This window comes from Canis lupus, chromosome 4, assembly GCF_011100685.1.
Source record: "Canis lupus familiaris isolate Mischka breed German Shepherd chromosome 4, alternate assembly UU_Cfam_GSD_1.0, whole genome shotgun sequence".
Lineage (NCBI taxonomy): Eukaryota > Metazoa > Chordata > Mammalia > Carnivora > Canidae > Canis > Canis lupus.
The window spans coordinates 59,727,458-59,740,987 of NC_049225.1; the positions used below are offsets into that span (position 1 = coordinate 59,727,458).

Genomic DNA, 13,530 nt, shown 5'->3' on the forward strand with positions numbered 1-13,530 from the left:
AGAGAGAGGAGGTTAGTCTCATTTCTGCTGCAGATTCTCCTCTGCCCCTGGCCCCATCCCCCTGACCCCCAGCACTATGGCAGGCAGAGATGAACCTCCCCACTTGTGGATGGAGACCTGAGGCTGCGTAGGTAGAAAGAGGGGCTCCCCGACCTGGGTCTTTTGCTCACCCCATGTTCTATGTACCTGGCACTGTGGGCAGTGTTTCGCTTGTGTTACTTCCCTTGATCTCCCCAGCAAACCCAGGAGGAAGATGCTATTATCGCCCCCATTTTGCAGAAGGAAACAGAGGTGAAGTGTCAAGTTCAGTATCACAGTTGAGGATGTCACAATCAGACTACAGAGCTTTGTGAGCCCAGAAACCCCTGATCTTGAGGGTCACACTTTCCTGCCTTTGGTGAAGTCTGAAGAACAAGTGCAGGGGACCTGGATCCTCTTCACAGACCCACTAGGAGTATTCCTGTTTGCTTGAAGCCTCAGTTTCCCCATCTGTTAAATGGGGATCCTAGTTCCAGCTCTGCAGTGCTGCAGTGGTCGAGAAGGAGCTTCTCCTTCTCCTTAATGGTGCCCATTTAAAAGGAGGATACATTCTGGGTACCTGAGAGGCTGGTGCCCTCTGGATCAGTAGCTCTGAACTGGTTTTGATAAACTCCTCCCTCTGAGCAGCTGCTAAAAGCTATGCATCCTTGCCCCAGAAAAAAATGCACATACCTACTCTCAGAGGCACAGGATGTCCTTCAGTGGGTACATGGCCCCTGGAGCTTCCCTCCCCATGATAGAACCTAGTTAGAACCTCTAGTTAGGGGTGCCTGCGGGGGTCAGTCAGTGAAGCATCTTCCTTCAGCTCAGGTCATTATCTCAGGGTCCTGGGATCGAGTTCTGCATCAGGCTCCCCGTGGGAGCCTCTGGCTATGTCTCTGCCTCTCTGTCTCTCATGAATAAATAAATAAAATCTTTTTAAAAAGGGACTCCTAGTTAGAAGCTAAGATTTATACAAAAGCTTGGCATTGTGTTCCGAGAAGGAAGTTTAGCAAATGAGCCTTCTCTTGTTTTATAGATGTGGCTCTTAGGTCCTCAGCTCCTTGGGCAGAGCCCAGGTTCATGGGGCTGTCAGGCGTCCCTGCATAGAGTGTCGTGTGACAGCACCGTCAGTGCTGATGTCAGGGCATCTAGCAGGTCTTCCCCAGAGGGCGGGCGGGAAGGAAACAATCATCTGGACCGTGTGTTAAACAAAAATACAGATCACTTGTGCCCCTGCCCAGAGGTTCTGGTTTGGTTAAGTCTGGGTAGGGCCCTGGCATGTGTGTGTGTGTGTGTGTGTGTTTTTTTTTTTTTAATATCCCCACAGGGATTCCAAAGCAGCTGGTTTGATAACCATTGGTCTAAGATCTTTGCTTGGAATGGAATTATTTTACTTCATTATTTACTTTTTACTTAGAATTTGTTTCTTTAGTGGAAAAATTATATCCATTCCTCCTTCGCTGCCTTCCTCCCACCACCCCTACATCCCTCCATCCCACGTTAATTGAACTCCAGCTCTGGACCAAACATGGGCTAGCTGCTGGGGAGTGAGGCAAGACCCAGCCTCTGCTCTCAGGAGCTTACAGCGCCTCTCCTTCCAGGCTCCTGCTCTCACAGGAGCTCTCCAACCTTTCCCAGAAGGGGCCACTTCAAATGCTCTCTCCCCTGGGCCCTTTGGGAATCATGGCCTCCAGCTGGGCAGGGACCTGAAGGCCTTCGGGTCCATCCCCCTGTCTGGGTGCGGTGGGCACCTTTGAGAGATGGGTTGTAGGGCAGCCTGGGTGGCTTAGTGGTTTAGCGCCGCCTTCAGCCCAGGGCCTGATCCTAGAGGCTCAGGATCGAATCCCACATCGGGCTCTCTGCATGGAGCCTGCCTCTCCCTCTGCCTGTGTCTCTGCCCATCTCTCTCTCTGTGTGTGTATCTCATGAATGAGTAGGTGAAATATTAAAAAAAAGAGAGAGAGAGAGAGAGAGAGAGAGAGAGAGACCGGTTATGCCCTACCTTCTTCAGATTCCTGTTCCTATTCCCAACACCCTGTTGTAAAATCCACTCCCCTGTGTCATTATGTTTCTCACTGTGAACTCAATCTGCTTCTTGCTTCTACAAGTAACATTCATGGAGGCCCTATTGGTTGGTAGCAGACATTGGGCACCGGGGCACAGGGCTGTGGAGAAGAAAGTCAAAGTCCTGGCCCCGCAGGAACTTACCGTCAGGTGGAGGGACAAACAGGACGAGAGATCCCAAAGGATCTTGGGCTAGGTGGGGAAGGGTGGAGATGGGGAAGGGTGGAGTGCTCTGGGAGCACTGGTGAGGGAGTCCTTAACAGGGAGGCTCCTCTGGGAGGGAGACTCAGGTCTTGCTGCTTTCCTGGGGCATGTGGGGTGGGGGAAGGACAGCAAGGGTGCACACCCCAGGGAATGTCCATTGCTGTGTGAGGCTATCCACTTGCCCAGGAATTCTAGTGCCAGTGGATAGTCTAATGCTTTCTAGTGCTTTCTGACATTTCCTGGTCTCATGCACCCACCTGGCTCTTTCTTCCTCATCCCTCTCCAGTTTTCCATCTGCTCCATTCATGCTGCTCAGACACGAAATGAGGGACACCATGCCAGGGTGTGTGCAGAGAGGGCATCTGTACCAGCCTTCAGGCTTCCTGGGCTTGCACCCACCCTCGTGCTCAGGATAGGGGATCAAAGTTTGGAGGATGTGATGAGGCATGGCCGTGTCAGGAACCCAGATGTGGCAGGCTCCCCTGGTGGGGGAGTGCAAATACTGAGTTCGGCCTGGCCCTGCCCATGGCTAGCTATGTAAGCCGTCTACACTAAGCTACAGTGGAGCTCAGAGTCTTGAGCTCCACTCCTGACTTAAGGAATCAGAATCAGTGTTTTAATAAGACACCCTGGTGACTCATATACACATTAAAATTGAGGAAACCTGCCCACACACTTGCTTCTTGCCGTTAGTCTGCGGTTAGGGTGCTAATGGCAGTGACTACAGTCAGTGTCCAACTCTGTAGGGGCCTCCTCTGTGATATGAAGTAGTTGCACCAGATGACCTTTGAGGTAGGAGGTATGGCATAGTTCTGAGATGTGAGATCTCACCCTCACACTTGGTTTTCTGACGAGACACTATGGTCAAATTGTTTTGTTTTGTTTTTTTTTTAGAATAAGATGCCAGTATTTAAAAATTGGGAAATTTCACATAAGTAGCCAGACTTCAGGCTTTATTGAAAAATTGAACAATCTGGGAAGCCTGGGTGGCTCAACTGGTTAAGTGGCTGCCTCTGGTTCAGATCGTGGTCTTCGGGTCCTGGGATCCAGCCCAACATTGAGCCCCACCTCAGGCCCCCTGCTCAGCAGGGAGTCTGCTTCTCCCTTTGCCTCTCACTCCACTCACTCATGCTCTCTCTCTCTCTCTCAAATAAATAAAATCTTTTAAAAAAAGAAAAATTGAATAATCTGGGAAGTGGGCCACATTCCACATGGCAATAATCAATGTACCCATGTAAGCACTGAAACTCACAGTCCTCGCCCCAAATTTTTTTCCAACCACCAATACTTTGAGTCCCAGGAGCCTCTTAAAACATGTGAAAAGATGCTCGGCCTCAGTAGGAGAATTACGATCAAGCATACACTGAGTCACCATTTCCCACCTGTCTCTCTAGCAAAGATAAGAAAGTTTGATAACACACCTTGGACAGGGGAGAGGTGGTCCCTTCACATATTAGGGAAAGTCAGTTGGTACAATCTCTAAGATGGATAATCTCCCAACATCTATCAAAATTACCAATAACACCTACCCTTTGACCTAATAATACAGTTCTTGAAGTTTATCCACAGACACATGCACGCATGGGCAACGTAATTCTAATGCACACATGTAAGATCAGTCATTGCAGTACTTTTTGTAATATGGACTGAACTAACCTAATTGCTCATCGATAGGGCACTGGTGAGGTAAATTATAGGACATCAAATAATGAGGAGCTTTTCATATTACAGTATGGAAGGAGTACCGGCAAAATATTTCCTGAAAAAAGGAGGGTGCAGAACAGCATGCAAAGTGCCATACCTGTTGTGTGGGGGAGAGTATTTGTGGAAAGATGCTCATGGACCTGATAATGCCGTCTGTCCCTGGGGACGGGACCTTGGAGACTAGGGTACAGGGGTGAGAGGGAGACCTCTTACTATCTACATTTTTGTATCTTTTGAACTCTGAACCATGTTGATGTGTTACCTACTCAAAGAATGGAAAACTAAAATCTTTCAGAGACCTGGATTCTGTGATTCTGACACTACGTAATTCTGATGTTTTATTTTTATTTTTTTTAATATTTATGTTTTATTTTATTTTTTAAAAAAGAATAGGCACCTTTTGTTCACTAGAAAGTTTGTGAGAAGTGCCCAGTGCCCTCATTGCCCTCTGTTCAGGAATAAACAGAGGGATAACACACACTCTTTTCTAGATTTCACCACATTTTGTGCAAGGCATGGCATAACTGACTTTGAAGAGTTTTTTTTTTTCTCATAAAATGCGTTCTTTTGGCAATAAGAAACTTAAATGTAAGAATAAAGACTAACTGGTCAAAGCAGAACACTGTGTACAGTGGAATATAAGTGAAAATGGGTAGAAGATTCTGATGTTTTAGAACTTGGTGAGCCCAACTTATTACAACCCTGGGAGGCTCATCTCATGAGGCCAAGGCCCTCGTAATCTGCTAGCAGGGGTTTTCCTGGGTCTCCAGCCCTGCCCTGTCCCAGAGTCAGGCCACAGCAGCCCTTGGGAGCTTAAGCAGCCCTGCAGGAGGGTTCCCTAGCTAGCATGGTACAGATGCATGAACTTTGGCATGTCCTAGCAATGCTTCCCTTGGACGCTTCCTTACTTCCTTTGCCTTCTCTGTCCTCCTAGGGGAGCCTTCTCAGTGGTACGCAGGTGTGTGAAGGTGCTGGCTGGCCAGGAGTATGCTGCTAAGATCATCAACACCAAAAAGCTCTCAGCCAGAGGTAGGTGGCAGATCCATGCCGTGCCCACCCTCTGGGGCACTTCTTCCCTCTACGCCTTGGTTTAGAACGAACCGGGACCTGGGTTTGTCCCCAGGTGATGCTGCAGTGGAGAGATCATTCTTCCTGTGGGTATTATGAGAACAGATCCCTCCATTTTCCTTCCTTGGGGGATCTAGGCAGGAGGTCACAGCCTCTCAGGCCAGGCTCGCTCTCTCTCCCACTCAGGTGAAGGGTAAGGTGCCAGGTGGGACTCCTTTCCCTGCTCTTCTGCCACTTGCTTCCTTTCTCATCTCCATACCTGTGCACCCACCATTCCCTTACCTGGCTCTTTACAAGGCTGGCCCTTTCTCAACCTCCGGGTCTCAGCTCAATGTCACATTCTTTGAGAGATTTCCTTGATCCCTAAATCTGAGGGTGTCTCCCTCATTGTATATCTGTCATTACTGTTTACCTTATCTGTGGCTTTACCCCAACCTGGACTTATCCCACTTACTGGCTTGGTCCCGTATTTAACATGCATCTTGAAGATAAGCTCCAAGATGGTGAGGATAGGTCTCATTCCCTGTTATACCCAGTACCTAGGACAGCACCTAACACATCTCAGCACTCTATCACTGTCCAGTAACTCCAGGTACGTTCTGTTTCAGCCACCCCAGTCTGCTGTCTCATCCCTAAATATTCCCTAGAACAGTGGCTCCCAAACCCATCCGCACCCTGGAACCCCTGGAGAGCTTCAAGAACTCCTGATGCCTGGGCCCCACCCCTGGAAGTGGTGACTTAGTCAGTGTGGGGTGTGACCTGGGTTTGGGAAAAATCTCCAGGTAATTCCAGTTTGGAAGTTGTAATAAGACCAGCAGTGTCAGCATCATCAGGGGATTGTTATAAATGCAAATTCTTGTTGGCAGACTTAAGGAATCAGGATCTGCATTTTAATAAGATACCCTGGTGATCTGGGTGGTTATTGGAACTTGGAAAGCCTGCCCAGGAGCCTTGCTTCTTGCCCTTGGCATGTGGTTAGAGCAGTAATGATAGTAACCACGGTCAGTGAGTTGGGGAAGGTTATCTTCAAAAATCCAATCCCGGCTCTGAAGAGTGTCTAAGCTGCCTCGGGGACCCCCTGGGGTGGAGGAAATCCTGCCGGTTTAGGGTCAGCATGGGAGACGTCACATGCAGGGATGGCATAGTGTCCAGGTGTTTACCTGGCACAGGAGGCAGCTGTGTCTGAGCTGGGGCGCAGCAGGTATGGGGTTCACCGAGGCTGGTACAGGATGTTCACACGGTCCCCCGCAGGCCTCCCAGCAGGCCCCGTGTTGGACAGCGTTGCTGCCTTTCATCTCGCTGGCTCAGTGTTTCTGGGAGCCCAGCGCTTCCTCGTAGCTACTGAACTCCCCCATAAGCAGCCAGTGTCCTACAGGGAGAAGAGGCTAGGTGTGTGGAGGGTGGTTCTCTGGGGGCCTGGGGCCGCGATGGCACCCGTTCAGCATGAAAGCTGGTGCAGAAGGACGACACCTGTGGAAAAGTCTGGAGCCTGAGCCAGAAGCAGGCAGGGAGCCAGGGTGGGTAGGGAGGCCGCAGGAGCTCTGCCTTAGGTCCAGATGCTGGGATTTGCCCTGCTTACTGTGTGACGAGTGGCAGTCTGGAGCCTTCTCTGCTTTATGTCTCTAGCGATCAAAGGAGATGTCCCAACCGCTGTGATACAGATGGGGCAAGATGAGAGCCACAACTTGGGGTGACTGGTTGAGGTTGCTTCAAAATGAGGGAGGGTCAGGAGCCAAGGTCCTCCCTGGATGCTGGAGCTCTTGGGCCAGTTCTCTGAACTCTCAGAGCAAACCCACCCCCCACCTGCCTCATATTCTCTCTGTCTCTCTCTGTCTCTGTCTCTGTCTCTGTCTCTGTCTCTCTCTCTCTCTCACACACACACACACACACACACACACACACACTGATAGAAAGAGAGATGTATAAGGGGGACAATGGAAGGGGCATTGCCTCTTTTCTGGAAGGTGATTAAGCTTTCCTCGGGCAGTATAGACTGGGCCGTGCCAGGAGGAAATCACCAAGTCCTCTGTCTTCGGCAATTTGTAGAGGCTTTGACATCCTTCAAGAGAGGTGGCTCAGGCCTAGGTGAGTGTCAAGGGTGGGAGTGGGGAGGTTCTCAGGGGAACCTTCTCAAAGAAGTCTGCCAACTGCCAACGCTTTTCCCCTCAGCGGGAGAGGAGGAGCAGAGCTGCTTTTAGCAGGTTTCTTTGTTTGCCACTCATGGTGCCTGGGGTGGGGAGCACTTTGATGCTGAATATTTGGCAACATACCCTAAGCCTCTCCTGCTGGCACTCCCGGTGACTCTGGCGGCTCCCAGTGGGGGCCTGGCCCACCCAGGGTGTCAGTCCTCCCCTCACACCAGGGAGCTGTGGCTCCCCTCCCCAACCCGGGTCAGCCTCTTCTTTGGCTGAGTGGCTCCCCAACCCAAGAGATTTTTTGGCATGTATTTTAAAACTACTCTTTTTAAATAAAAGGCTCATAGTACACACAATTCCAAGAAGTCAAAGGCATGGGATGGAAAGTAAAAATTTTGCCTGTCTCAAGCCCTGCCAAATCCCCTCAAGGAGCCTTAAAAAAAAATGCAGCTGCCTTACTTCCACCCTGGAGGGTTGGAGTCAATAGGTGAGGCCAAGCTCCTGCATTTAAAAAATCCCATCAGCGGTTATGATAGCTAGTCCAAGCTCAGGGATAACTCCCTGCCAGGGGCTCTGTAGGCTTCCTAGCCAGATCCTCACCCAGCACACAAAGATCATTAACATTTTAGGGATGGCTGGGCACGTGGATGTGAATGGTGCAGCCAGGAGCAAGTCACAGGGGGTACAGAGGCCTCCATGGTACCCACCGTCCACCCGAGTGCTGAGGGGTCACTTCCTCAGCTCCCAGGCAACCAGTCCCAGGACGTGGGCTGAGAAGCGTCGCATGAGCTCCTTCAGGCTGCCCCTGAGCTTCAGGTCCATGCTGTGAAGGGGGCAGGGAGACAGATCCTTCCCATCTTCCTCATCTTACTCCCTACCCCTGCCTGGCACTCTTGGCCCTTGGGATTATTTCTCCAACCTCCCAGGATCAGGAGCCCTGTTGAGGCCTTCTAGAGGATGGGGACATTTCCTCTTCCAAGACTTGAAGGTTTGTTTCTTCCCCTGGTTACTCTGCCTCTGGCCAGAGCCCCACTGCCCATCTGCCCGCTGGAGGGCTCCCCATGCAACCTCCCCCTGCCCCTGCCCTGCAGGCAGAGCCTTCCAGGCTGTCCAATGGCACTTCCCTCATGCTCTACTCTGTCTTGCCCTGCCCTGTTGGCACTCTCTGGCCCTAGGAGCCTCACTCCGAACCTTACTTTCACTCGCCTTTGACTGCCAAGCTCTTGGGCCCGCCCCCAAGGAGGAGGGACAAGGTTCACATGGTACCATAGTGGACATCAGGGCAATCCTCCCAGGTACCTGGGCAGGAGGCATCCGTCAGGCCTTTCACCGTTGTGGGACTATATTGAGCTGAATTGATTGCTTCATCAATTAATTATGAGAATGGAAGGCAATATAGGATAGCATTTATGAACATGGGTTGAAATCCCAGCTCTGCCATTGCTTAGTGATGGAACTTTGGACAAGCTGCTTAGAGCCTCTGGGCCCTGGGGTATGGCAGTGACTGACAGACAAGGTCCTGCTCTCATTGCACCTGTTCTGTAGGGAGGAAGACTGTAAAGAACATTAAACGTATACATAAGCTGGGTAACTTTAGGTAGCAATGAGGTACCACACAGGGTAGTGGGGAAGTGATGGGGCCAGAGAGACACTTAGATAAGACAGCCAGGGGAGCTCTCTGAGGAGGTGATGTTGTGTTGGATCTGCCTGAGGAGAAGGAGGCAGCCATGAGAAGACCCAGGAGAAGAGCATTCTAGACAAAAGGCCCAGCAAGTGCAAAGGGCCTGAGGTGGAAAGGGACTTGGTGTGCCTATGGCCAGAAAGATGGCCACTGTGGCTGAATCTCCAAGGCCAAGATGAGGCAGGTCCAGCTGGTTCTGGCTGGCTGTGGTGAGGAGTTTGGATTTCAAGTACATTGGGGAGTTTGATGCTGAGGAGTGACAGTATCTAATTCACATTTTAATAAGATGTCTTTGGCTGCAGAAGACTATTGGCTGGAGTCAGGGGAGCATCTAGGAGTAGTTCCTCAGAGCTCTGAGTTTTTATTTTTTAGAGATTTATTTATTATTTGAGAGAGACAGCTGGGAAGGGAGAGGGAGAGAGAGAGAACCTCAAGCAGGCTCCGTGCTGAGTGCAGAGCAATGCGGGGCTTGATCTCACCATCAGCCAAAACAAAGAGTTGGACACTTAACTGACTGCACCACCCAGACGCCCCAGGGATCTGGGTTCTAATGTACCCTATTGAGTGACTTTGATAATGGGGCTGTTCCTTATCACTGGGCCTCAATTTCCTTACCTACATAACAGAGCAAGGCCTCAGAGGTCAAGAGAAACACAGTCCTTACTTTCTTTGAGGCATGTCAGAAAACAAAAACATTTCAGAGTTACAAAAACTGTTGGATAACATATATGTTTACATAAATTCAACAAATTAATGCTTTTAGCACTGGAAGTTGCAATGCAGTGTGATTGGACGATGCACAAGATGATTGCCAGGTTTATAAAAACAGCTCCTGGCGTTTCCAGCAGCGAGGGCTGGCCATCAGGCCCAAGTCTGAGGCTCTGTGATCAGCGTGTCCTTTCAATGCTGTCAGCTTAACTGGGCTCCTGGGTGACTTCACACGGCAGCGAAAACATCAGAATTCTGCATTTGGATCCCTCATCCCCTGCATGTACAACCTGGGCCAGAAGGCCCCCAACCCCCTCTGATAGGCCCCGCTTGACCGGCCTGGTTTCTGGTTCTGCTGGGGATGGTGGGGTGAGGGACAGGGTGTCGGGCCAGCGGGGAATCCAGCCATCCTCAGTCCACTGAGAGCCCTCGGCAGCCCTCCTGTGTGGGAACTGGCAACCTGCTATCCTGGAGGATGTGGAAGGAGGCTGGGAGGGAGGGGGGCCAGGGGCATGTCCCCCATATCCTCCCCTTCCCCAGCCTGTAGCCCACCTTCAGCTGGGGAGTTGAGCTTCTACTCTATGGAAAGAGGATTGAACTTAATTGCTCTGCTGACAAAAAAGCCACATTTCAAGATTGCTCTTGGCTTCTGCAGCCTGTGGAGAATGGCCAGTGATTGCTCTAATAGAGGGGCGGGGAAAGGAAAACTGGCTGCCTGGGGACGAGGCCTGGGGCTCTCTACGTCCTTATTGCCCTCCTTGGTGGCTGCCCACTCTGAAGGGGCTCTTTAGAGACGGGAGTTCTTGTCCTGGTTCTGCTTCTGAATGTCTATGTGAGTTCCCTCCTAGGGCCCCCGATTTTCCCATTCAGAAATTGGGGGCAGGTGGAGGTGGTGGCGATGAGTCAGGGCATGGAGGCACAGGAAAGCTCACCCCTGGAGTCTGACTGCCTGGGTACAAAGTGTGGCTCCTCTGATCACTGCAGGTGTGACTCAGAGCCAGGTACTTAGCTTCTCTGAACCTCTCTTTCCTCCTCTGTGAAGCCAGAATGTGATAGCACCTCCCTCAAAAGGGTCGTTGTGAGACCTTGAGATGGATATAAGGGTGCTCTGCACTGTGTCTGGCACATGGTAAATTTTCTATGGGCTCCCTTTGTATTGTTTTTGTTTTTTAAATTAGGGCATTAACTATGAAACTGTGAGAAAAGCACCAGAAGGGAAATTGAGAAGTGCATAAAATGGGGGCAGTGGTGCTCACAGCATAGGGTCGTTGGGAGGACCGAAGAGGGTCACGAGTAGGATTGCTCCCAGCAGCCTCAGAGTCGGAGACCATGGGGTCAGATCCTGAACAAGGCCTCTCTCTCCGGGGGCTTGGACAAAAGTCCTGGAAAGCAGGTGTGGGAGCTCTGGGTAAGCCCCGATGCGGCCACATACAGATTGTACCCTGCAGATTCTTTGGGGCTCTCAGTGTCCCTGGTCTGGAGTACTCTGTAAGGGAGGTGGCCTCTGTGAGTTAATACAATTCCTCTCCTGTAGAGAAAATATGCACTCCGCTAGAAAGGTTCATCATTCAATGATTTGTTCTTTAATTCAATTATTTCTTGAGTACCTACTATGTGTCAGGCATTTGGGAAGATGCCAGGGGTATAGAAGAGACCAAATTCTTGCCCCTAAGGGTAAAGATACCCATGAGACAAAGTAGCATGTGTTGTCCAGGGGCCCTGAGAGCACAGAGGAGGGGCCCTTACCACCCTGGCAGTTCGGACAGGCTGCCAGGAGAGGGTATATTAGAATAGGTAGGAGTGAGTGAGTGATGGCCAGTGAAGGACAGGTGGGAGGTTGAGAGGGAAAGTTCTAAGCCGAGAGAACCACATGGGTGAAGGCCCCCAAGCCCAAGCGAGAGGGCTGAGGGGGTGGGTCTGGAGAAGTGCCATTTAGCAGTTCAGTCTGGCTGGAGTGCCCTGTGAGGGAAAGGGCTGGAGGCGGGGGCCACAGGAATCTGCCCTGAGGGGGTGTTCCAGGCTCTGTGGATGGGGCTCAGGGAGGCACCTCACTTGAGAGCCCTGGAAACCAAGGCCTGGAGAGGGGAAGGGACTTCTGAGGCACTGCAACCCTGCTCCCCATTATTCGGGGCCTCTGCTGCATCCTATTGCCTTCCTGGAGAACCCAGGGGCCTGGCCAGAAAGGCGAGCTTACCCAGATGGGGTCCGGGGCTGCCCTGGGGTGTACAGATCATAAGGGACCATGAAGAGGCAGGGTCAGAGTGGGTAAAGTTTCCTCCCTCACCTGGGACTCACCTGGGCATCTGTATTTCAGACCATCAGAAGCTGGAGCGCGAAGCTCGCATCTGCCGCCTGCTGAAACACCCCAACATAGGTGAGCTGTGGGGGACGAGTGGGGGGTGTGGGTAGAGCCTGGCCCTGTGCCCTGCCTGAGCTGGTGGGCGTTTGGGGCTAGGAGGGCAGCTGCTCTCTTCTCTGGGGATGGTGGCAGGAGTGATGGGAAAGGGGGTGCCTTTAATGGTCTCCACATTTCTCAGAGACCAGCTTGGTGTGGGGGGGTGGTGAAGAAGGGGCCCTTCCTCCTAGCCCACGCTGCCAGCAGCCTCCTTCAGAAAAGCTGTTTCAGGAAAACTCTTGAAGCTCCGAGAGAGACGAAAATAGGCCAGGCTTGGCCTTGACCATAGTGGCCTACTCCCCAAACCTACCCCAAACCGAGTCAGCCTGGCACTGTGGCCTGCCCACCTACCTAGACCAGCGGCCTGCTTGCCCCCTGCCCCCAGTGGCAGGCTCCAAGGTGGCCCCTGCCCCAGGGGTAGAGTGAGCACAGCCCACAGGGGAGAGGCCGGGCCTTGACCATGCATCACTGCCTGCCTCCCTGCCTCTCCCATGCATGACTGGGGGGTCTGCATCCCTGCCCATCAAGGTTCTGCATTGAGGCAGAGTGGCTGGAGGGGGTGGGGTGGGGACGGGAGGAAGAATAGAGTCTAGATATAGCTCTGTTGGGGAATGGCTGTGTGACCTTGGGTAGGAGCCCTGCCCTCTCTGAGCCACTTTCCCCCATCTTCACGAGGAGATGCCTTCTGCATAATCTGGGGGATCTTGTTAAAAGGTAGATCTGGTTCAGTGGGTTTGGGTGGGGCCCAAGATTTCACACGTCTGACACGCTTCAAGGTGATGCTAGCGCTGCTAGTTCACAGACCATGTTTTGAGGAGCAAGGCCTAGGTGTTCTCTAAGGAATATTCCAACTCTGACAGCCACCACGCCTTTGCCCTTGGGAAGGAGGCATCTCTGTGCCCAGAGCCCCAAGGGTTAACTCTCCTGCTGGAGAGAAGCATCTCCATCTGCTATTTATACCCAAAAGGCACCTCCCCTTCCCTGTGCCCAGGGAGGGGAACAGAACTGTGCAAACAGCAGCCAGAGGCTCCAGGGCCAGAATCAGAGGAGGGGCAGCAAGGCGGCTGCTGGGGAGCAGCCCTGGCTGGACCCCGATCCCTGACCGGCTTTGCAGACTCACTGTTTGGCCCTGGGCAGCTCCTGTCCTGCTCGGGGCCTCCACCTGCCCAGCTGTGTGATGGAAGGCGTTGTGAGGGATCTCGACTACCAAGTTCCATGGTTCTTAGAAAGGCTGTCAGCCCCAGAGGAAGGAGGCGGGGAGGGTGTGTGTGTAAGTGTGTGTGTTGCTGCACATTGCAGCTGACTCAGGTCAATGCTGCCTCCTTCTCCCTCTCACCGCCCCACCCCCGCTATACATGGGGAGCGGTCCCTTATGGGCTCTGCGGTGACACACTGCGGCTCAAATCCTAGGTTTGTGGCCTAATTGCTGTGTGACCCCGGACATGTTGCTGAGTCACTCTGAAGCTCAGTTTTCTCATCTGGAGAATGGCAATGATACTCGCCTCATAGGGTTGTGATTAGTTAGAGCACAGCACTGTGACAGTCCCGAG

At 52.0% G+C, this 13,530-nt stretch overlaps 1 protein-coding gene across 2 annotated transcripts in view; it reads left to right on the top strand.

Annotated features, from left to right (window-relative positions):
• CAMK2A (calcium/calmodulin dependent protein kinase II alpha) overlaps positions 1–13,530 on the top strand; it is a 64,926-nt gene that overhangs the window by 11,511 nt on the left and 39,885 nt on the right. For both annotated transcript variants that reach the window (XM_038535043.1, XM_038535044.1), the window contains exons 2-3: positions 4,928–5,022; positions 11,900–11,959. In XM_038535043.1, coding sequence (XP_038390971.1) covers positions 4,928–5,022; positions 11,900–11,959 — 155 coding nt within the window. The remainder of the gene's footprint in view (positions 1–4,927; positions 5,023–11,899; positions 11,960–13,530) is intronic.